Source organism: Poecilia reticulata, linkage group LG16 (assembly GCF_000633615.1).
Source record: "Poecilia reticulata strain Guanapo linkage group LG16, Guppy_female_1.0+MT, whole genome shotgun sequence".
Classification (NCBI taxonomy): domain Eukaryota; kingdom Metazoa; phylum Chordata; class Actinopteri; order Cyprinodontiformes; family Poeciliidae; genus Poecilia; species Poecilia reticulata.
The window spans coordinates 29,770,925-29,793,294 of record NC_024346.1 but is presented as its reverse complement, the minus strand read 5'-3'; the positions used below and the strand labels follow the sequence as shown (position 1 = coordinate 29,793,294).

The following is a 22,370-nucleotide window of genomic DNA, read 5'->3' as shown; positions in this document are numbered from 1 at the left end:
ATATTTTCATAATTAGACAAAGGCTTTTTGTAAGATGGTGGGAGAGTGTAAAGAAAATTGTGTGAAGTGTTAAGTACTCCTCCATCCTGCCTGACTGTTCTGGCACGACAGCTCATCTGGAGTCTCATGCCCTCAGGGAGCAGTCTTGCATGTTATCATGTTATTGCAAACAGTTGCACTTCCATTTTCTTCTTTCATTTCCTGCTCATCAGTGTTAAAACATTGAAGTGTGCCACTAACCATGATCTACAACAAAAAACTTGTCTGTCTTCAAGTCAAAAGTAAAAACAGTAGTATTGTCAGTCACAAACACCTCATTTATGTTTGTTGTTAAACTATGAATGCAGAAAGATGCAGACTTTTGCCCCTGATATTCTCAGCTCGACTTTGCCGAATCCTGTTTTCAAGCAGCTCTGGTTTGCATCCTTGCTGCACTTTAATTTGCACAATTGCATTATTTTTTGTTTTCATGTAAGTTGAAGTTAAGCTTATTTCTCCTCTTTTTTAAATTTTGTTTAGCTTTATGTGTAAAACTCAGTTACATCACAGGTCAGTTAGTTTTTTAAAAATGCAATAATTCTACAAAGGAGATTGGAAAATTGCAGACATATTTTTAGGACCCTGCAATGCTAAATCTGGCTGCTAAAACAAAGCAATGCAACATAGCCCAATATATTTGTTTTTATCTTTGATATCAGCAAAATATATTATTTAAAAGCAAAAAAGAACATATTTTTCACAATACCCCCAAGGTAGTTCACAATACTGTGTATCTACATTTATGTTTCCATGTAGAAAAATCTTGTATCTTGTAGGTAATCACTCCAGCATGTTAACACATTTTGATCACCATCTAAGTTAGGATTTTAAGAACAAAACATTTTGTGGAATGATCAGCACAATTCTGATAACCCATTCTAATAACATGGTGGTGGCCTTACCACCACCTCCATGGTCTGCGGTGGTGGGAAGGCCCGGTGGTAGATGAGATTCACCTGAGATTCCTTCAAGTTCTTGATGTCCTGGGGTTGTTTTTTGGCTGACACTACTTTGCAATATTGTGTGGATATTGGAGGTAGTTCCCCTGGATTGGCAGACAGGGCAACTACATGGACATCACACTCCTAGATTTCATCCCAAAAAAGAGAGGATAACTTATTATGCTACCACTGTTGCGTTCCAAAGTGTACAGTTCAATGTGATGCAACTCTACTTGTTTCTTTTCATTCCCTAAAGATGATGAGTTGAGAAAAAAGTGAATTGTCGACATTCAACAGGATCATTTTGTGATTATGAATCACACTGAGGTCTGTAGTTGTCATTTTGTGCCAGCTGAAATAAGGGAGCCATCAAACCCACAAGAATGTTCCTGTTCATTTTGAATGGAGTAATATCCGTCTTCCAATCCCTCGCCCTGGTGTTTAAGAATGGTGACAGAGTCCAGATTCTCCAAAGGATGGACAGGAGGAGGAAATTGAAGTTGTACATCCTGACCTTGACTAGTGCTCGTCCTCTGCAGTGCTAGGTGCATTGGATTTAGCCAGGGGTGAAAGTTGTTTTAAGTTCTTGGAGGTACTATGAGAGTTACACAGCCTTTATTGCTTTGCAAAAATGTAATCATATAAGTGTGTATATATACACACTTGTATGACAAGTGTGTGTGTGTGTGTGTATATATATATATATATATATATATATATATACACACACACACACACACTTTTGTCATAGTACCCCCAAGAATTTAAAATTACTTTCACCCTTGTGTGTAGTGCAATCCATTGAATTTCCTTGCCGTATTTCTTTGAGCTTAGCCGAGTTCGTTATTCATTTACATAGCTCCATTCCGTCAGCAGACATAGTGTTATTTGTTGTGGTAGTCACTGTGAAGGCCTCTTTCAACTCACTTTAACTTAAAATTAAGTTGTCTACATAGAGAGATGAGTTGATGGTTTCTACCGCTTCTGGTTCTTTTGACTGGTATTGTCTCAGATGTTTTCTTATAGTAGCTGCTAGTAAGAATGGGCTTGATGAAGCTCCAAACACCACTCTTGTCATTCTGAACATAAGCAAATGTTCATCTGTGTCATCTGAGAACCACGGAAATTTCTCTGATGGCAATATTTGCAGAAATGCCCTTTTAATGTTGGCAATATGATGTAGCCTGAACATTCATCAGGTCTGGGTTTAGATTAGGGCCTGTTATGAGAGAGTCATTCAGGGATGGGCTTCCATCCAGAAGAAGCATCAAACAAAACCCTTAGTGTTGTTGCCTTGTCTTCTCATCACTGCTTGATGTGGCAAATAGTGTGTCACACTGCTTGCAACAATTTCCTCTCTTGGCACCTCCTCAACCATTCCTTCCTTTAAGTAGTTCTCTACTACTTCATGGTATCTGTTGTACAGCACATCTTTCTTTAGTTTTCTTTTCAAACTCATCAGTCTTTTGCAATGTGGTAGTTGTCTTGGAGGGGGGTAGTATGTTTGTTGCCATGGGAACTCCACTTTTTAACGTCCATCCTTAAAAGTGGAAGTTTCCTCAAACCGTTGCAACACTTCCAGATCTTCTGGGCTTTCTGGCTTCTCATTTGTGATTCCCAGGGACTAAAGTTCCCAGGATGCTTGGAGCTGTTTGTCAATCTGGGTGTCTTCATTGAACTGAATGTGCATGCATGTTTTTTCTGCCAAACTGGACATTACTACTAAATCATTACTGATATAAATTTGTTCTAAAAGTATTACCGATTGCACTTTAGGTAACTTTAGTTTAAACAGTAATGATTTCTTAATTAATGTCAAGTTGTCATAACAAAGACATTTTGAATAATGTCAACTTTGTATTAAAAGTGTCATAATTTACCGAATGACACTTTATGACAACAGTCATAAATATTCATGAAGGCTTATTCATGTTCATGACAGGTGTTATGTCATGTTTATGAAAGTGACATGTCAGTCTTATTCACCCCCCTTCAAATAAAATGTTACCAATGTTTCATTCGTAATGTTTCAAAAGAAACTTAAAAACCCAGATTTGTTCCTTTAATCTGGGTTTTTAGTCCAGATTAAAGGAAGTCTGTGTTTTGGCTGTTTTACAATTTTCTGGAAGTTTGTCTCAATCGCTCAACGTGTCAGGGCTGCCCATTGAATCCGTTATATTAACAGTTGAACCCCTCTGCAACAGACTGGCAACCTGTCCAGGGTGTACCCTGCCTCTCGCCCAGAATGTTGGCTCTAGATAGGCACCAGCAACCCTCCCGACCCCACTAAGGGACAAGGGTGTATAGAAAATGGATGGATGGAGTTGAACCCCTCGCAATTGTGCTCAGATCTATTATGGGTATTAACTTTTATGGATTTCTTTTCCTGCTCTTCTTACCACTGTAGATTTGGTCAACTGTCAGGCTATAAGCCAAACTTTAGCAAGAGTGAATTGTTCCTGGTTAATGTTTTAGCTAACAGTTGCCCATTGCACATGTTTTAGGGTCATAAATCAGAGCTTTACCTACTTAGAAATCCAGGTCACACTTGAATACAAGGATCTTTTGGCCAGTCCTCATAATCTTAAAATTAGTGTATTTTTACTTAAAACAAGCCAATTTTACTAATACAAATAGAATATATGAGATTTATTTTCTTAATACATAGAACATTTTTCTTAAAATAAGAAAATTTTACGCTATTTTAAGAAATTCAGTGTCAAGTAACATTTTCTTTACTTGAGATAATTTTTCTTAAAATAAGATAATATATCTTACTCGTATAAGTAAAATTGGCTTGTTTTAAGTAAAAATACACTAATTTTAAGATATTGTAGGTTTATCTTGGTAAGATATTTTTTCTTGTTTTAGAAAATCTTGACAAGATAAATTTTCTTGTTCTGTTGGCAGATAATTTTTCTTATTTTGAGAAAATTATACCCTATTTTTGTACTTTTTTTTCTTGTTTTTGAAAGGGGACTTTTTGCAGTGCAAAGTTTGACATCTCACTGTGAAACTTGGAAATCTTATATCTCCTACATGGAAACTCACTGAGACACAAAACCTTCTGAGATTGATCCCCACCTGATCCCCTATTCATTGGTCAAATTATGAGATCAAAAGCCTTGCCCATTGACAACAGGAAGTATAATGTTTTACTTTGAAAATTCCTTATTTGACCCCTGTGACCTAATCAAAATGACATCATGTTCAGTGACACTTAGCTGCTTCCTGTGACTCAATGGTCAATCAATTTTTCAACAAACTGAAATCAAACCTGGACCATGTAGCTCATTTAGACTCAAAACAGTTTTGGCAACACTATATTTGGAGGGGTGTGAATAAGACTGACATGACACTGTCATAACCATGACATAACACCTCTCATGAACATAAAGAAGTCTTTATGAATGTTTATGACAGTTGTCATAAAGTGTCATTCAGTAAGTAATGGCACTTTTAATGCAAAGTTCCTCTAAAAGTTGCATTGAAAGTCCATTAAAAATGCCAACTTTGCATTAAATTGTCATTATTTACAAAATCATGGTATTTTAGAAAACTACCAATCTTGCTCTGAGCTATAAGGGCCTTTCGATGCTGCTTGCAGCTTTAATTGGTTTTGTCTGACATTTGACTATTTTGAAGAAAAAAAATCTGATTCTGTTAATCTCCTTGTGGATTAATAAAAATATGTAGAATTCAGACTTTCTACAGATACCAATTTTTCTCATGTTCTTTAGCTTATTATATATGTTGAAAATTGACCTGATCATCAGATGAACCATATCACATCTACAGACAGAAGGAACTACATATTGTAAAAACTGATTAAGCAGTTTTGCAGCGCTAATAATGATTTTCTGTGTTTAGCAAATAATTCTCAGTAATGGCACTGCAGTACAATGGCCTATTCAGAGAAAAGGGCTGATTGTAATGAAAATGTAGAGTGGAGTAGGTAGAAGTGGGGACTCATTCTTCCTTCTCACTCCTGCCTTTCCAACTACAACGGCCTACCTTCAGAGCAATAGACATTAGGACCATCAAGAGCCACTAAGTGAGACGAGCAACAAGCTACTGTGGCACAGCTTAACAAGCAGATAGATATTTCTGATGCTCCGAGACTCAGTGTTGATGGCATACAACATTTGCCAGATGTTAGTAGCCTCTGAAAGTTTTTATGCTAGTCATATACTGTTTTTCACAACAATTCTCATTTAGACAGACAGATGGAAACTTTATTAATCCCCTTGGGATTTCGCTCAGGGAAATTGTATTTCCCATCTGACACACAGCCCCCATTCATCAAATACTTAACTTAAATTGTATTTTTTTGTTTTTGTTTTTGTTCTTTTAAATCCATTAACAGCCCTAACCGATAGTTCATCTGTTTCTGTTTCACTCTTGTTCCCATCTTGTTGTTCCAGGCTCCAGCGAGAAATTGAAGAGTTTAATTGCAGAAATTGTTAGAAATGTAAAGCTAGGTGTTATCATAAAGTTTATTTTGCATTAATACTTGAGGAATAATTAATGTAAGCCTAGCTGTTTGTTGATGTTTTATCCAAAGTCAAAGTCATAACAGAATGTGAGTGGAAAGAGCAGCTGGCTTTCTCTGGACCAAGCAAAGTGTGCAGCAGGAGAGACTGCAAGCGGCACCACATAATGAGACCTGATCAGAAGCTTAGGTCGCTGCCATCTCAAATCCAGTCATTGCACTGCAGACATCAGCCTTAACTCACCTCAGATTAGAGGCTGGAAGCATGGCTGTAATTTGCTCTGACACCTCAAAGCAGAACCTCGGTGGTAGCATTTCAATTAGCTATCTTTTCTAGCTCACACATATCTCAGCACTAGTGTGTGCACCCTGGCCCTGAGGGCCCCACCAGGCATGAGTTTGCCCTGCTTTTCAGACATATGCCTTCTGACAGCTTGGCAGGAATATTTTTTGTACTGTTGCATCATTTTTATGGGATTTCCATCCGAATAAGTCAGTGCACCAAGGGATATATAAGAATGCCAACAACATTCACTGCCATCTATATGCATCAGATTTTCAGTTGGTAGAGCTAATATAGGACTTTTGCTAAGAGTAAAGAGTGAAATGACTTATTGCTTTGTTTGTAGCTCACCCTGTGTTGCTCTTTTACCACAACTTTTAAACTCAATCTGTTCTAAATATTCTGATCTGAACCATGCTTAATACAAGTCTTATGCATTCAAAGTGAAGCCATTAATGATGAACTGAATCTGCTTTTAAGCTGTTCTGTCATTATTTGTGCCACAGTGATTCAGCCTCTTATTACTCTGCTTCCATCAGACATGCACCTGCCTTTGCCTTTTTCTGTGAACATGTCAACCAGCCGACCTTGGCTGTTTTGTAACATGAAAGCTGACCCCTGCTTAGCACCAGATTCTTGTGATGAAAATAGAATGCATGGCACCTTATTACACATGGTGTAATAAGGTGCCTAATGGTTTTCAACATATCCATGTTAACTAGCTTAATTATTTTTTTCTCCTGGGACTGTGATCGGTTAATGGGAGCAATATAATCTCTCCTGCTATTTCCTCCTGGACCCATATCTGTTGAAGTTCTAGTCAGCAAAAGGATTTTTTAAAAAAAGCATCTTAATAAGGATTTGCTGTAATCCAATTTAGCGGAGTTGCTGATTTTTTTTTTCCTTCTTCCCTCTTACACATGTCAATATTACTACAGAGGAAACAGGTGTTGGGTCTGAGAAACTGGTTCTGTTAAAATTCTAGGGTTCCATCAATGTAGAAATTTCCATAGGTGACACTATTTCAAATCACTAAATGGTTAGATTGAGTTTCAAATGCTTGTTCAATTGATCAGCCTTCACAGAGAAGCTGTCATCTGAAGATCAATGAAATTGGATGCAGTGATGCATTACACCAGTGTTTTTCAACCCTGGTCCTCAAGGCACACTGTCCTGCATGTTTTAGGTATTTCCCTGCTTTAACACACATGATTTCAATTGATGGTTGATTAACAAGCTTTTTCTTCAGCGATCAGTTTGGTACACTATGTTATGCTCCGGCTTATTCAGGTGAGCTTTTCCACTGCCAGTTGGACTCTAACTGGCAGCCGAGGTAAAACCCTAAACGCCTAATGTGGCGCTATACTAGTGCAATGACAAACGTGAGGCACTATTGTTTCTTTCTGTCCCCTAATCAACAGGGGTTATTTGACACCAGTTGCTCCAACCTAACCCTACTGTACCATTGTTCTATGGACCAACAACCAAAGGGGGCCCAAGGAGGTCAATTGTACAGGCCGCTTTCACAATAGCAACAGACGAAATAGCGATCCACAGTGACCCATGCCATAATGCTCAGTGGAAACAGGGCATAAAAGTTTTATCTGACCTAGGTATATAGTTACAGCTAAAGCCTCAGTAGTGTTGACTAGTGTTGACCTTGTCACATCATATTTATACTCCAGGGGAACAGCAGTGCGTAGAGAGTGACAAATTTCATAAAATAGTTTCAATAAAAATGTTTTGGTTATATGTTTTACAGCTACTGTGAGGGGGGCTAACAACACTTTTGAATTTAAAATTGTTAAAAGCTATTATTTTTATCATGTAATATTTCCTTGCTTTGAGTATATGAACTCTGATTAAAAGTTGGATTTATGAAAATAGCTTTTTTTTGTTTTGTTGAATTGAGATACGTCCTCTTATCAAATGAAGGGGGCTTCATGTGGGTGTTTCAAATTGTTTGTTATGCTCCTTAATCCCTTTGACTTTTAAGTCTGGTTTTGTCAGATAAGCAAGTTAAATATCAATAACGGTTTATCACTCCTTGAAATGAACTTTAAAGGCTTCCTTTCCACCCAATGATATCAGAAAACTGATATCTTGTTTTAAAATTTTATGTCATGGGAAAAAAAACAATTAAGGCAGATTTAATTTCAGTGAAAATATATACATATAATCGGAAGCAGCAATAATGCCAAATAATTAGCAATAATTTTATTAACATATATTATTCTAACTATTTTGTCATATCAAGCAAACCATTCATATTCAAAAAAAGACTTCTTTGTGGGTTACAACTACAGACGTGCTGCACTCTTGGATACTCCTACTTTTGTCCAGGTTTTGCATACAAATGCAGACATTGGCTGCAAGTCAAACACTGCCTCAGTGTGGGTGAGACAGACAGCTGCTGACAATAATGGGCTGTCTGTTTGTAGTGAAGAGGATTGCAGGGCTCCGCACTCCATTTAGGTGCCTGGAGAGAGAGAGTCCTCTGTGATGAGGACTCACCTTAAGCCCAGTGAGGTCACAGGCCTTCTGTCAGTCAAAGCATACATCTCCATCCCCCACACCACATGTGTCTAGTTGTGTGTGGTTTCTGAGTTCTAGGTGCTGTGTGAATCGACAGCTACTCTTCACTGTTGGACTTTTGTTTAAATTATTTTTTATTCTGTTACATTTAACAAAACAGTAACAGCCCAAACATGTCTCTGGCACTAGACCAGTACTTCTCAAATAGTGGTGAAGTTTTCAGGGGGAGTATGACAAGCAGGACTTTATAATTGTCTTTATTCATGCTTAATTGGTAAACAGGCCTTCAGTCACTAGGTGGCAGCAGTGTTCAAACTAATCAACAGGCTGTCTGTTCAAGCCATTAGAAGTATCTACACAGCATTATTGTAAAAGAGCAGAGGGGGAAAAAAACAACAAAAACGTAGCTAAGTATGCAAGCGCGGATGTTTTGAAATATAGCTAAAGTCATAGAGGAGTACGGAGCCCTCTAGAAGACATGGGAAAAAAAATTCTCTTGCGTTACCTCACAATATGCTTACTGCAATATTTGCTGGTCAATTTTTATACAGTCACAAGTGTCAATTTAAAATTTCAAATATATACATATATAAAGAGCCTCAGTGCTTATGCTTAACTCTGGTGCAAAAAACTGATTGAAAATCGATTTATTCACTGCATGTTTATGTCTGTTTGTGTAAGGTTGAGATAGAACTGCACTGTGGGGCGCGCCCCCTACGGGGGGCGTCGTGCCATTGCAGTGGGGGCGCGGAAAGTTTTCTGGATGAAAACAAAAAAACCATGAACGCTGTTTGTGCTGGGTTTTTACCTGAATGGCCAACTCTCTGTTATTCCTATGTCAATTTGATACAGTAGGGGCTTCCACACTTCCCATATCTGTGTCCTCTGTCGCTTTTATCAGCAGTTAAAACTGTGTAATCCGTTAACATATGGTAACCTGTTTTTCCAAGCCGCCTTTAAACGCAACATGAGCGCTACACACTCGTGCTGGGTGTAAACAGGTCTCCTTCACTGACCTGCAGCTGCTGTACAGAGCTACGCAGGTGTGTGTTAGAATCATGGCAGCCAACTAGCAAAACTTATAGAACTTTTCAGTTTCTCCCCCAACCTAACTGACTGAGTTGAGTAATGCAGGTAATGCTAGCTAAAAGATGACTAGTTCATATCAATATATCACCTTAAGCTTAACAAATGGCATGTAGACTACCATGTTCAGCTACGTACAAACACCCCCCACTCCCCAAATGTTATTGAACTGGACAGCTATTTGTAAACTTTAGGGGGGTCCAGAAAAAGTTTGTGAACCACTGCTATAAACCATTCAGACTAACAACACAATAGAAATACAATCAAAACTGTCAGATGACTTATTACCCCGCGATATTAACACAGAAATAGTCCAAATAGTTTGGATGTATTTTTTTTTCTTTCCTACTTATGGAAAGTTTCTGTTTATATCAGGTTTGTGTTGCATTTCTATCCTAAAGAAAAAGATAGAAAACTTCAAATATTTCACAATGAGATATTAACATATATGGAAAACCCTCACAAAAGCCTTCTATTATGGCAGAAAGTACAATTGCCACCATAGGCTTACAGCATTTAATTAATCCGCATTGACTGATCAGTACATCATTGCGATAGAACGCAAAACCTTTTGTGAGGATATGCAAAAGAAAAAAAAAATTCCACATGTCCCCAAGGAGGTTCCATATGAGAGATGGAGAAGTTTGATAGTGAAAAGAAATACGGCAGCAGTGGTCAGTAAAGCAAGTATGACAGATTTTATGGCCAGGCTAAGAGATTTTTATTTTCAAATACAAGAACACAGTCAAAATACTGCGGAGAACAAAGTTGTATTATCAGAATACTTTAAATATGGGCAGAATAAAGACGCAATATTTCCGGAAGAAAGTCATTAAATTAGAAAGCTCTGATAAAATTATTTGTAACGTGACCCGCTCAGCAAATCTGGTTCTTTCTGCTAGATAAAAAGTTGTTTAAACAATCGTTTCAAAGGGCCTGAAAATTTGCCTCTGATGTGCTAAAACTTTTAATATGTACTCATTTGTTAAATCAATACTAACTATAACCTTACAAAACCCTCAGTATTCTAGAATTTAGTGCAGTATGGTGAAAAGTTATCATAAAATTACGACTTTATTCTGATTCACTTAATAAACTGATTTTGGAAATTATTTTGAGACTTAGAACAATAAAACAGCGGTTTTGATAAAAAAGGTCATACAATGCTGGAGCCAGTAGATTGTACAGATGAATTATCAAATATGAACAGATTCGCAATAGTATTTTAATTCTGGGGAGGGAAGGGCACTAGAGAGGCGTGAAAAAAATTATGATCCCTAGAGAGGGCATGACAGAAAATAGTTGAGAAACACTGGACTAGACTCATCCGGGAGGGACTCAGAGTAGAGCCGCTGCTCCTCCACGTTGAGAGGAGCCAGTTGAGGCTCGGGCATCTGGTCTGGACGCCTCCCTGGTGAGGTGTTCCGGGCACGTCCCACTGGGAGGAGGCCTCGGGGAAGACCCAGGACACACTGGAGTGATTATGTCTCTCGGCTGGCCTGGGAACGCCTTGGGATTCCCCCGGAGGAGCTGGAAGAAGTGGCTGGGGAGAGGGAAGTCTGGGCCTCCCTTCTGAAGCTGCTGCCCCCGCGACCCGACCCCGGATAAGCGGAAGAAAATGGATGGATGGATGGATGGATGGATGGATGGATGGATGGATGGACTAGACTCAGAAAACCTCTGCACTTTAGCTTTAGAAAATATCGGTCATGTCAGTTAGGTAAGCAAAGACACAAAATCAGCACGACAAGTAAAGGACTGCTCTTATGTGTTGTTGGCCATGGCTGAGGCCTTGTCTCATGTACATTTTGTTTTCTCTACTTTTAATTTCCTCTGCTTATAAAATACTTGGAGAACATAGTAGGGTCAAATGAGACCAAAATGGAACTATTTGGAGGCCATAATATTCATAACGTTTGGAGGACCAAAAGAACTGCGTATTACCTATATGTGGTTAATTTAACACTATCAGTTATATCATTGGCAGTGGCTCAGGAGGTTTGGGCCAATTCGAACCCTACTCCATCCATCTCAGTCACTTTTTCTTTGGTGTCCTTGATCAAGACACTTTATAAACAGCTTTATCATACAGAAGCACAATAAAATTTGTTTTATACAGCCTATTTGATTTGTAGTGCAAAGTACTTTGGAATCCTCAGACTTGGATCATTGTCATTTCCAAACTATTTCTGCCCCTCTCCCCCCCCATGGCTTACAAATAGCTGTCTGGTTGAACGATGTGTGTGACCGAATGGGGTGGGGAGTGGATTCCTAGAGACTCCCTGTCAAGGGCGTAGGAACGAGTCTGTCATTGGGGGGGACGCATATCGGAAACCTGACAAATCAATAAATATTTTGAGCAGAAATGTCAAACAATTATGCCATCAACACATCAGTAATGCATTACTCTAATCTGACCCTGGTTTCAGTAACAAGTATTCTAACATGTTACTATTTACAATCCAATAATCAAGATTCCAGGATGAACACTTGCCTCATTTGCCTCACAACTAGCAAGCTGTGCTACTATGGTAGCACAGACAGGCTACCAGATTCTGATATATCTTATTGGTCAAAAGACATTTGATTATTGGTCAAAATGCACTAAAATAAATTGACTTGCAATTGAACTGGTTCTACTTCTTTCTAAAACCAAAGTAAAAAACAAATAAAATAGGACTCGGCAGTTTTAAACTCAATGCAGCAGTTTGACCAACAAAAATAAAATCTAAACAGCAAGTTTTGTTCTTGAACAACTCTCTACATCAGTGCAACAATTTGATCTAGAAAATAAATAAAAATGATACTTTTCACATCTAACAGACCTTTAGCTCCTCACTGATAACTCAGTCTCWMTTCCAGCTCTGCATTCAGTAACTTACCAAACATGAGCCATAAAAAACACTGAAGCAAAAAGCCTAAATGTTTTTATTCTCCTGTCATTTTTAGCCGCAAACATTTAACTAAAATATCTAGTTATGTGTTTCTGTCTCTGCCTCCTCTGACTCTCTGCAGCCTGATGCTCCTGCAGGGATTCATGGATTTACAACAGACACTACAGTGATGTACAGTAATGTCAGAATGTGAACTAAATATAAAAAGTATGTTTTTATCATACAGAATGAGAATTTAAACGACTTCATTTTCAGATGTATACATTATTATACATCTCAACTCTATTTACTTTGTCGCAAAAATTTTCACCAATTTATTTTTAAACCTCTCCTCAAGCACTTTTCTTATTGTCTCCTGTAATTAATGTAATTTTTTAGATAATTAATATAATTTTTATATCTTCACACTCTGAAACTCCACCTGGCTCTCCTATGCCTGATCTGCTCCTCTCATAATAAAATAATTTAGCTTATTTAAAAATTAAAAGCAGTTCATACATATTTCAATAAACTAAATGAAGACCTCACCAGAGCTTCTTCGCCTTTCTTCAACATCATTCTAGCACTGCTGTTCTCCTAAATAATATAATAGAATAGAATATATAAATACACGTTAAGTGGTCGAGTATGATCAGGTGTTGCGCACTTTAAATAATAAAAAGGCTCATTTCGCTGCTTTTTCAGTCTCATTGTGACTAGACTAGCTAACTTTTAAACAAAGTTAGCAGTAACATTTTGGACATGTGACTATTGCAGAATTAAAACAGCTTAACCAAAAAATTTTAGTTCTATATATGAAAATAAACTGACAAGATGTTATAAACGAGCGATATTCATGGCAAAATTCCTGGCAGATCGTTTACCTCATTCAAACCGAGTTTCTCTGACTCGTCTGCTGCTGCCTTTACTCTGAGCCGTTCAGAGGGGGGAGGGGGAGGAAGCGCTCTGCTGAATGCGCTGTTGTGCGCCTTCAAAATAAAAGCATGCGAGTGGAAGATTTTAAAATTCTTCGCAACTGAGGTGAAATTATTGGGGGGACGAATATGTCCCCCCCAATATTGGGGGGAACATATTATAATATTGTAATATATTACAAAGCCACAGATAAAGCATGTTTTTTATTATGTTTACTCTCTGTAACATAGTTTAGACTTAGATATGTGATTCTATGCATCATAATTTCAGGAATGGAAACATCTTGTCTCCTATCCTAACATGGCATGAACTTCACTTTTTTACCACTAGCGGCATTTACTTTTAAAGAAATCCAACAGAAAGGGATGGAAAGAAGGTGGGTGGGGGAGGACATGGAACTAAGGAGCCACATAGCAGAGTTGTAGTCAAGATCACCTACCCAAGACCTAGTCAAGATCAGCATCCCGCGCTATGGGTCACAAAAAATTAAGTTTTACCTATCAAAATTGCTTCTCAAATTGATCTGAAAGATCCATATTTCCATAAAACACCTAGATATTAAATATTTAGAGCTGAAATAAATTTAATCAGTAAAGATCCGTCCAGAAGAATCGGATCGTTCCTGAATGTCATATTAATGCAAACTTTGGTCACAGCGTTGTCCCATATAACACCTCAGTCAACACCTCCACACAATAAGTCAGCACATGAGTGGCAACTTGTGCAACATGTGTGTCTCGGTCAGTACAGCTAGCTTTGCTAGCATCCCGTCCACAGATCTTACTTTTCTTTAAGCTTTCCTTCTAAGTGACGCTAAAAGTTGGACGAAGTCCCCACCGTCTGAGAAAGCAAAGCGCTGCTGATTTTACATGTCGCCATATGTTATGATTTGTGCAGCTCTACTATATTACTGACGATTAGACAGACATCTTCTCCCGCTCAGAGGAAACCACTGCGCATGTCTAGAACTCAGCATGCAAGTAAAGGTGTAGGCATGGGTGACAACAGACACGTAAGTCACGTTATTGCTTGGATTTTACGGCACCACCTTAAGTCCCTGAACTTCACATTTTAACGGAAAGGAAGCGCAATGCGACTTGGATGTAACGAGTAACGCGACAGTTTTGTAGAAATATAGTGAAGTAGAAAGTACAGATACTTACTGTAAAATGTAGTGGAGTAAAAGTAGAAAGTATCCATTATTAAATCTACTTAAGTAGAGTACAGATACACGAAAATTGTACTTAAGTACAGTAATGAAGTACGTATATTTCGTTACTTCCCACCACTGATAAAAACCGAGCGCATACAGCGTTCATGTTTTTTTTGTTTTTTATTATCCAGACTGCTTCCCGCACCCCCCGTGCAATGGCACGGTGCCCCCCCCCCCCATAGTGCGCCCCACAGTTTGGGAACTTCTGGTTTACACAGTAACGGTACCTACACATCGAAGACGTGCAATGCTCTTGCCACGCCACTAGTTGATGCTAGGTACCTGGAAACGAAGTGCGCATGTGTTTAAAAAAAGTTCTACTTGAAGGCACGTGGATTCGCGTTTCCCCATCAGGTACGGTTCTCCCATAGATTGGGAGAAAACACGCACTGTGTGCGTCTGATTAGGGCGCATGCAGTTGGAAAAAGTGAGAACTTTGCTGAAACATCTTGTTTGAGCTTTCACGGTGTCCTTAGCGGGCCCGGCGGCATGGGCGGGCATGGGGGACATTGCCCGTTCACAGAGTCAGCCGTGCCCCCCCATGGACTGGAAGCTGTTTGTTGTTTTTACCTTAGAATGGCCAACCCTCTGTTATTCCTATATCAATTTGATACAGTAGGGGCTTCCACACTTCCCATATTCGTGTCCTCTGTCACCTTTTTCAGCAGTTAAAACAGTTTAATCCGTTGTTAACATGTGGTAACCTGTTTTTCCGAGCCACCTTCAGACGCAACATGAACGCTGAGACTCTCATCCTGTGCGGGAGCGAAGTAGACCTGCTGCTGCTGCACAGAGCTGCGCAGGTGTGTGTTAGAATCATGGCAGCAAACCAGCAAAACGCAAATGATTTTGCACAGTTTTTTTCCCCCAAACTGACTCATTTGAGTAAAAATGTTGGATAGCTAAGCAATGACTAGCTAATATCAATACAACACCTTAAGCTTGTTAACAAGTAGCCTGTATGCTACTGATGTTGGCTATGTTCAGCTACGTAGACTCATTTTGCCCCCCCCCAAAAAAAAAAAAAAGTCAATCCCTCCTCTGCGCTGTTAAACTCGTCTGGAGCTGGTCCTGGTCCATAGTTCTCTAGATAAGAGCGCTGAACAAGCAGCCTGTATTTTGCCACCTGGGCGGTGCGGAGCGGTGAAGAGACGCTGAGGGAACCGTATCTGATGGGGAAACAGTAACACCAGCATTGTGAGTAGTTTCTTCTTCTGTAGGAAGCAGCTATGTTTTGCGTCATAATATGCATGAGCTGGGGATTCTCTGGGGAAAAAAAAAATCAATTTTCTTTGTTTACACAACAACAGACATCGATATGTTTCAGAAACATCGCACTCTGGAACCCGTTTTCAATCTGTGCTGTTGTTAGAGAAAACATTCTCTCGGTGGTTTTGTGTAAATGTACACTACAAACGCAACAAAATTCTTCCGTTTTCACCCAAAATCGTTGTCAGGCCATTTACAGGCCATTTACCAAAACTCTCAGTGTAATAAAGCAGTTTTTCTGCTGTATTTTAAGTTTAGATATAGATTTGTTGACAACCTGATTTCTTTGCGTATTCTCCCTGCTGTTTTTGTTCTGATCTTATTCTGTGATCTTATTATGTGTTCTAGATCCAACACTCCAGAAACAAGCAGATGAAGGAAATGTTCCCAGAAGGCTTTGGGATCCACCATGCTGGCATGCTGCGGTCTGACCGTAGCCTCATGGAGAACTCATTCTCTAAAGGCCACCTGAAAGTTCTGGTCTGCACTGCCACTTTAGCCTGGGGAGTGAACCTGCCAGCCCATGCAGTTATCATTAAGGTTCTTTATTTTTATTTAGTTTTTGTCACTGATCTGTCAAGATAATTATAAGCTGTATACCCTCAGAACTAGCCTGGATGAAACTTTAATTTTAGGCTACCAAATACCCTAAGCTGCTTTTTTTTATTCCTCATGAATTACATTTCTGTACAGAAATAATAAATTTAATTGTACAGTGAGCTAAATAATTAAAGGACTTAAACTAGCTCGATAGATTTAATGTGTAAATCTAGTCTAGTCTCAGATTCATTTATACATTTTAAGACAACTTCACTGCTCCGTGTCCAACAGGGAACTCAAATCTACGATGCAAAGCGCGGTGCCTTTGTGGACCTGGGAATTTTGGACGTCATGCAGATTTTTGGCCGAGCGGGTCGACCTCAATTTGACAAGTACGGAGAGGGCACCATCATCACTACCCACGACAAGCTGAGTCATTACCTCACCCTGCTCACCCAGCAAAATCCCATTGAGAGTCAGTTCCTGGGCAGCCTAGCTGACAACCTGAATGCTGAGGTTAGTCTGCAGACAAATCATCCAGTAAGAGAATCATTGTTAGTATACTTTCAGCAAAGAAAATCAGTAGTTCACAAAACAGACTTTTTCAGAACACCTCTGCTGTTTTCAGCTAAGTTTTAGCAAGGTGTCAGTACGTTTCATCATATTTCTAATGCTGGAGAGACCTCACAGATAAGACACAGATAATACACCTTTATCTGCAATAAAATATCCACTACTCTTTGTCACATTCAGTTCAGATGAAAAGTTTACACACATTCATCAAAAGTATGGATATTTCCTTAATTTTGTGCCTTGAATAATGGGTGAAAAACATTGTGTTTTCAGGGTGGAATTATCATACAACATACATTTTTTTATGAATTTCAAAAACTACTATGTGGTTAATTACCACTTAGCAAGACCAGAGTCAACCAAGATATTTGCTGACTCTTTTAGGTTAAATTGAAAGTTTTCTCAAGTGCTTTCCTGTCAGACTTGCTGTTTCTTCATAGTGAGTAGTCAATTTTTATGGCATTGACATCAAGATAAGTTATTTCAGAAGTCTTATTTGATCAGAAGCAATTTTTGTTGTGTCTGCAATCACTGTTTTGGTGGAGGAACCATCAGTGATAACAAATGCAATGAACTGAAAACTATTGTAACACCAGCATTACTACAAAATGAAGTCAGTTTTACATCAGTGGATTGAGCATATGCCAACCAAGAAGGAAGTGTTTGGGACTTTTGGTGTCATGGCGATTAGTATGGGAGCATAGAAAAGAGGACCTGCATCGCTAGATATAAAAGCACCTTCAAGGTGTTAACACGTTAAAAGTTTATTTTTTTCAAGAAGAATGAGTGGGGATGAAAATAAGAAGGGTCGAGTCCAGTCTCGGAACTCAGAAATGCGACACAAAAGCAAAGCTTGCGGAACACACCCGGTCGAGGAAGGAGAGAAGATGGCGGATGAGACCTTGCCTGCTACAATTAGCTCACTGAGAAAGGTGGTGGGTGAAGTAATGGCAGAGGGCATGTGGGACCTCAAATCAGAAATGAAGAAGGAGTTAGTGGCGTAAGTGAGAATGAGCTTAAAGGAGGAAATTAAAGTCATATTGAGTGAGATGACAAACGAAATAAATCAACAGGTTAGCGCCGCTATCAACAAGACCGAGGAGATGGGTAAGCACCTTGGAGAAATGGAGAAGAGCATGGCAGAGAAAGAGAGATGCTATTGTCCAGCTGTTAAATGACCAGAAATTACTAAGGGAGAAGATTACGGATTTGGAAGGACGCTCACGCCGGAATAATTTGCAGGTATATGGCATCCCTGAAAATGCGGAAGGTACCTTAATGCAGAGGTATGTGGAAAACATGCTTAAAACTGAACTCTGACAGTTTGGACTTGGGCAGTGAGAAGAATCTGGGGATAAAGAAAACCCATAGAGCGCTGGATGCGCAGCCTCCAGCGGGTGCTCCACCTCGGTCCACAGTGGTACACTTCCTGAAATATAACGTTTAAAGAGCAAATCCTCCGCGGGGTGGAAGAAGCCTATATGCAGGTCCTTCTCAAAAAATGTGCATATTGTGATAAAGTTAATTATTTTCCACATTATAATGATAAAAATTAAACTGTCATATATTTTACATTCATTGCACACCAACTGAAATATTTCAGGTCTTTTATTGTTTTAATACTGATGATTTTGGCAAACAGCTGATGAAAACCCAAAATCCCTGTCTCAAAAAATTAGCATATCATGAAAAGGTTCTCTGAACGAGCAGTGAACCTGATCATCTGAATCAACGAAGTAACTCTAAACACCTGCAAAAGATTCCTGAGGCTTTTAAAAACTTCCAGCCTGGTTCATTACTCAAAACCGCAATCATGGGTAAGACTGCTGACCTGACTGCTGTCCAGAAGGCCATCATTGACACCCTCAAGCAAGAGGGTAAGACACAGAAAGAAACTTTTGAACAAATAGGCTGTTCCCAGAGTGATGTATCAAGGCACCTCTGTGGGAAGGAAAACGTGTGGCATAAAACGTTGCACAACGAGAAGAGGTGACCGGACACTGAGGAAGATTGTGGAGAAGGACCGATTCCAGACCTTGGGGGACCTGCGAAAGCAGTGGACTGAGTCTGGAGTAGAAACATCCAGAGCCACCGTGCACATGCATGTGCAGTAAATGGGCTACAGGTTATGCATTCCCCAGGTCAAAGGTCAAGCCACTTTTGAACCAGAAACAGCAGCAGAAGCGCCTGACCTGGCCTACAGAGAAGCAGCACTGGACTGTTGCTCAGTGGTCCAAAGTACTTTTTTCGGATGAAAGCAAATTTTGCATGTCATTCGGAAATCAAAGTGCCAGAGTCTGGGGAGACAATCAACTATCTTCTGCCAACGGATATAGTGGGATCGTGACGCACTGGGATCGCACCTAGCCTGCGAGAGAGCGCATGGGAAAAGCTAAAGGTGTTCCAGCGCCAGACAGAGAGGACGTCGCTATGGATGAATAATCTTCCTCACTTCCACCGAAGAAACATTTGAGCACCTCACAGAGAGAGCTTCAGGTCAGCTGACTGGTACCATTCAGAGCGTCAAGGGGTGGCCGTCTCTGCACAGGAGTATGGTGAGGACTGTGTCTCCCCTTCATAACGGGAGTGATGAAGCAGGTGACTCTTAAATTAACTTTTTCAGTTTCCTTTCTTTGAGTAGGCAACTAAGCAGGGGCCCACATAGTGGCAGTTTCCCACTACATTAAGAGGAATAAAGGATCCTCTTATTTGGAAGACCTGTTCATTGTTATGTCAAGTTCTGTTATGTATTTCTGTTCTTTGTGTGTTCTGAGGGCTAGGAGTGTTGTTACGCAGGTGAAAAAAAACATCTTTGTGTTTAGAGGATATGCAGTATTATAATATACAGACTTTGAATATGAATGGTATAAAATGTCCCATTAAAAGAAGCAAGATCATTTCAAAGTTTAAACGAGAGCAGGTTGGCATTTGTTTCTTGCAGGAAACACATTTGTCGAATGAAGAACATGAGAAAATAAAAAAATGGGTTATAGAAAAACATATTGTGCTTCTCATAGATCTGGGAAAAAAGAGGGGTAGCCATTCTTATACCAAACAATGTCAGGTTTGATTTTATTGCAGAACATAAAGATAAAGAAGGCAGATATGTGTTGTTAAAGGGGAAGCTGGAACAGGAAGAGGTCACTCTATGTAATATCTATGCCCCCCCCCCCTGGTAGTAGTATAGACTTCTTTATGGAGGTATTTAGTCCTGTGGCCGCAGAAGCAAGTGGCACATGTATATGTGCAGGTGATTTTAATTTACTCCTAAGCCCTAAAATGGATACAACTAGCAGAGAACGAGGAAGAACCCGCTTAGAAAAGCAATTCAAAAAAATCCTGCAAGAATTGGGACTCACAGATATATGGAGATCTTTCCATAAATATGAACATGAATTTACTTTTTACTCAACTAAAAATACATACATACTAGAATTGATTATTTTTTATGTTCAATAAGGACCTTCACAGAGTGAAGGATTGTATAATAGGACAAAAAGACATCGCCGATCACTCTGTTTTAACTATGAAAATTAATTTAGTTAGAAGCCCTAAAAACGCATTATGGAGGCTTAACACAAGCTTATTAAATAGTAAGGCATTCAAAACGGAAGTGGCAGAAGAGCTTAAAAACTTACTTAGAATTTAATGATAATGGAACAAACAGTTAGCCCTACAATTCTGTGGGATGTGGCTAAAGCATATAGGGATAAAATAATTGTAAAATGTGCTAATTTAAAGAAGATCAGAGCGAAAAAACTAATAGACTTGCAGGAAAATGTAAAAGGATTGGAGCAGCTGCATTTGATTAACAAAAGCCCTTCCTTACAGGAACAAATGAGGCCGGTTAAGCAGGAGATTCACAAAATTTTAAATGAGGAAATTGAAAAAAAATCTTAAATATATGAGACAAAGGTATTATGAGGCAGGGCCTAAAGCTTCTAAGGTGCTTTCGTAGGGGCTTAGGAAACAAGTGAAAAACACAATCTATAAAGTTCGGAACCCAAAAACTAACAAGATGACTAATAAACTTGAAGAAATTCAGAGATCATTTGAAGGGTATTATGCAGCTCTGTACACACTGCCGGATGTTGGAAGTAAATGTTAGGTCTAAAACCTTACATTTGTTCACCAATCTGCAATAAAGAGACACAGACAAATATGAGCTGTATACTTGCAAGGAGAGTTGCTCGGAGACTGCTCAGTTTACAATCCTCCAACCCAACTCTGAAGCAGTCTCCGCTCTCCAGGCTTTTTATTTAGTTTAGGAACGCCCTAGTTACATGAGGTTCAGTTACTAAAGGGGGTGGGGGAAACACACCAACTGAAACCTATTCAAGCTTGCTTCATATCGCACAATGAACTCCTAACATAATATTCTATAGGAAACGGTCTGAGGGGTCAGAGGGGAARCGACCCCCTCTGCATTTCTCCTTTTCAGCGCTGTTGCAAATTCACTTGAGGGTGCGATCAATGCTGWCAGTTGTCTCCTCCAGTCACGAGCAGTTTGTTGCTGTCAGTTATCTCCTTAAGTCACGCGCAGTCAGTTTCTGTAAAACAGCATAGTCTACACAAGAAATTCTAAATACACACACACTTATAAAGATGAGATAACATATACATTTATTCCAACATTTCCCTCCTGTTTATCCATCTTTAATGAACAGAATTTTATCAATACCCTATTACTTTTTCCAATTTTCAACAGGGAAATCATATACTGCATCAAAATGTTACACTCAGAGTTTAAAAGCCTGTGTCATTATCATTTGGATCAGGATACWGATTAGGAAAATGGAGCGACAGGTCCTCCTCGTCTCCCTCATCCTCATCGTCTCGGTTGGGGGCCTCATCAGTGGGAAGAAGTGCATAAACCTGTTCCTTCATGGGTGTAATGGCAGTAGTTATCAWTCTGTTTAATAGAGCTCGCAGACAAGGAATACAACAACATCCACACAATGTGAGTATAGCTGCGAATACAGCAATAGACAGTAAAACAGAAGTCACCAAGTTTTTTTATTTTCCAAACACATCAGCCCATGCATCCCACATTTCAGTGTTAACTCCAGAATGGTCTTTCATTTTGCCATTTAGGGCCCTTAAGCCGTCCAGCGCTTTAGTGAGACTCCGCCCTTTTCTGCTAGAATCATGTCTATGGCAATTCTGTTCTGGAAAGCCATTAGAGAGGTAGCTGACAGTTGCTCATGCACAGCTCCAAATCCTTCTGCAGTTTTATTACCAAGACTCTGAACATTATAGTGGATGTAGTTGGTTCTGTCTACATTTTTGTTAATTGTACACCACCAGCAAAGTGTTGCTCGAAACCTGCCATTATCTGGTTGACCAGTTTATACTCATCTGGAACTCCCYGTGGTACCCCAATGYTGTCAATATAAGTGGGATCATTAGGATCTTTATTTAAACTGCGTTTCATTTTAGTTTGCCATTTCTCTGGCAAAACACTTTGTGTATTTGCAATTAGTTCTTCAGTAGACATTTTATAAACTGAGACTGGTAAAAGGAGTGTCACTAAGGCACATCTTCCTGTGGTATTAAAACATCTCCCCACTAATTTGTTCTGGTGTTATAT

The 22,370-nt window shown here is 39.3% G+C and overlaps 1 protein-coding gene across 3 annotated transcripts in view; it reads left to right on the top strand.

Annotated features, from left to right (window-relative positions):
- Window positions 1–22,370, top strand: part of ascc3 (activating signal cointegrator 1 complex subunit 3) — a 368,707-nt gene that overhangs the window by 219,057 nt on the left and 127,280 nt on the right. For all 3 annotated transcript variants that reach the window (XM_008432855.1, XM_008432856.2, XM_008432857.2), the window contains 2 exons: window positions 16,016–16,207; window positions 16,499–16,723. In XM_008432855.1, coding sequence (XP_008431077.1) covers window positions 16,016–16,207; window positions 16,499–16,723 — 417 coding nt within the window. The remainder of the gene's footprint in view (window positions 1–16,015; window positions 16,208–16,498; window positions 16,724–22,370) is intronic.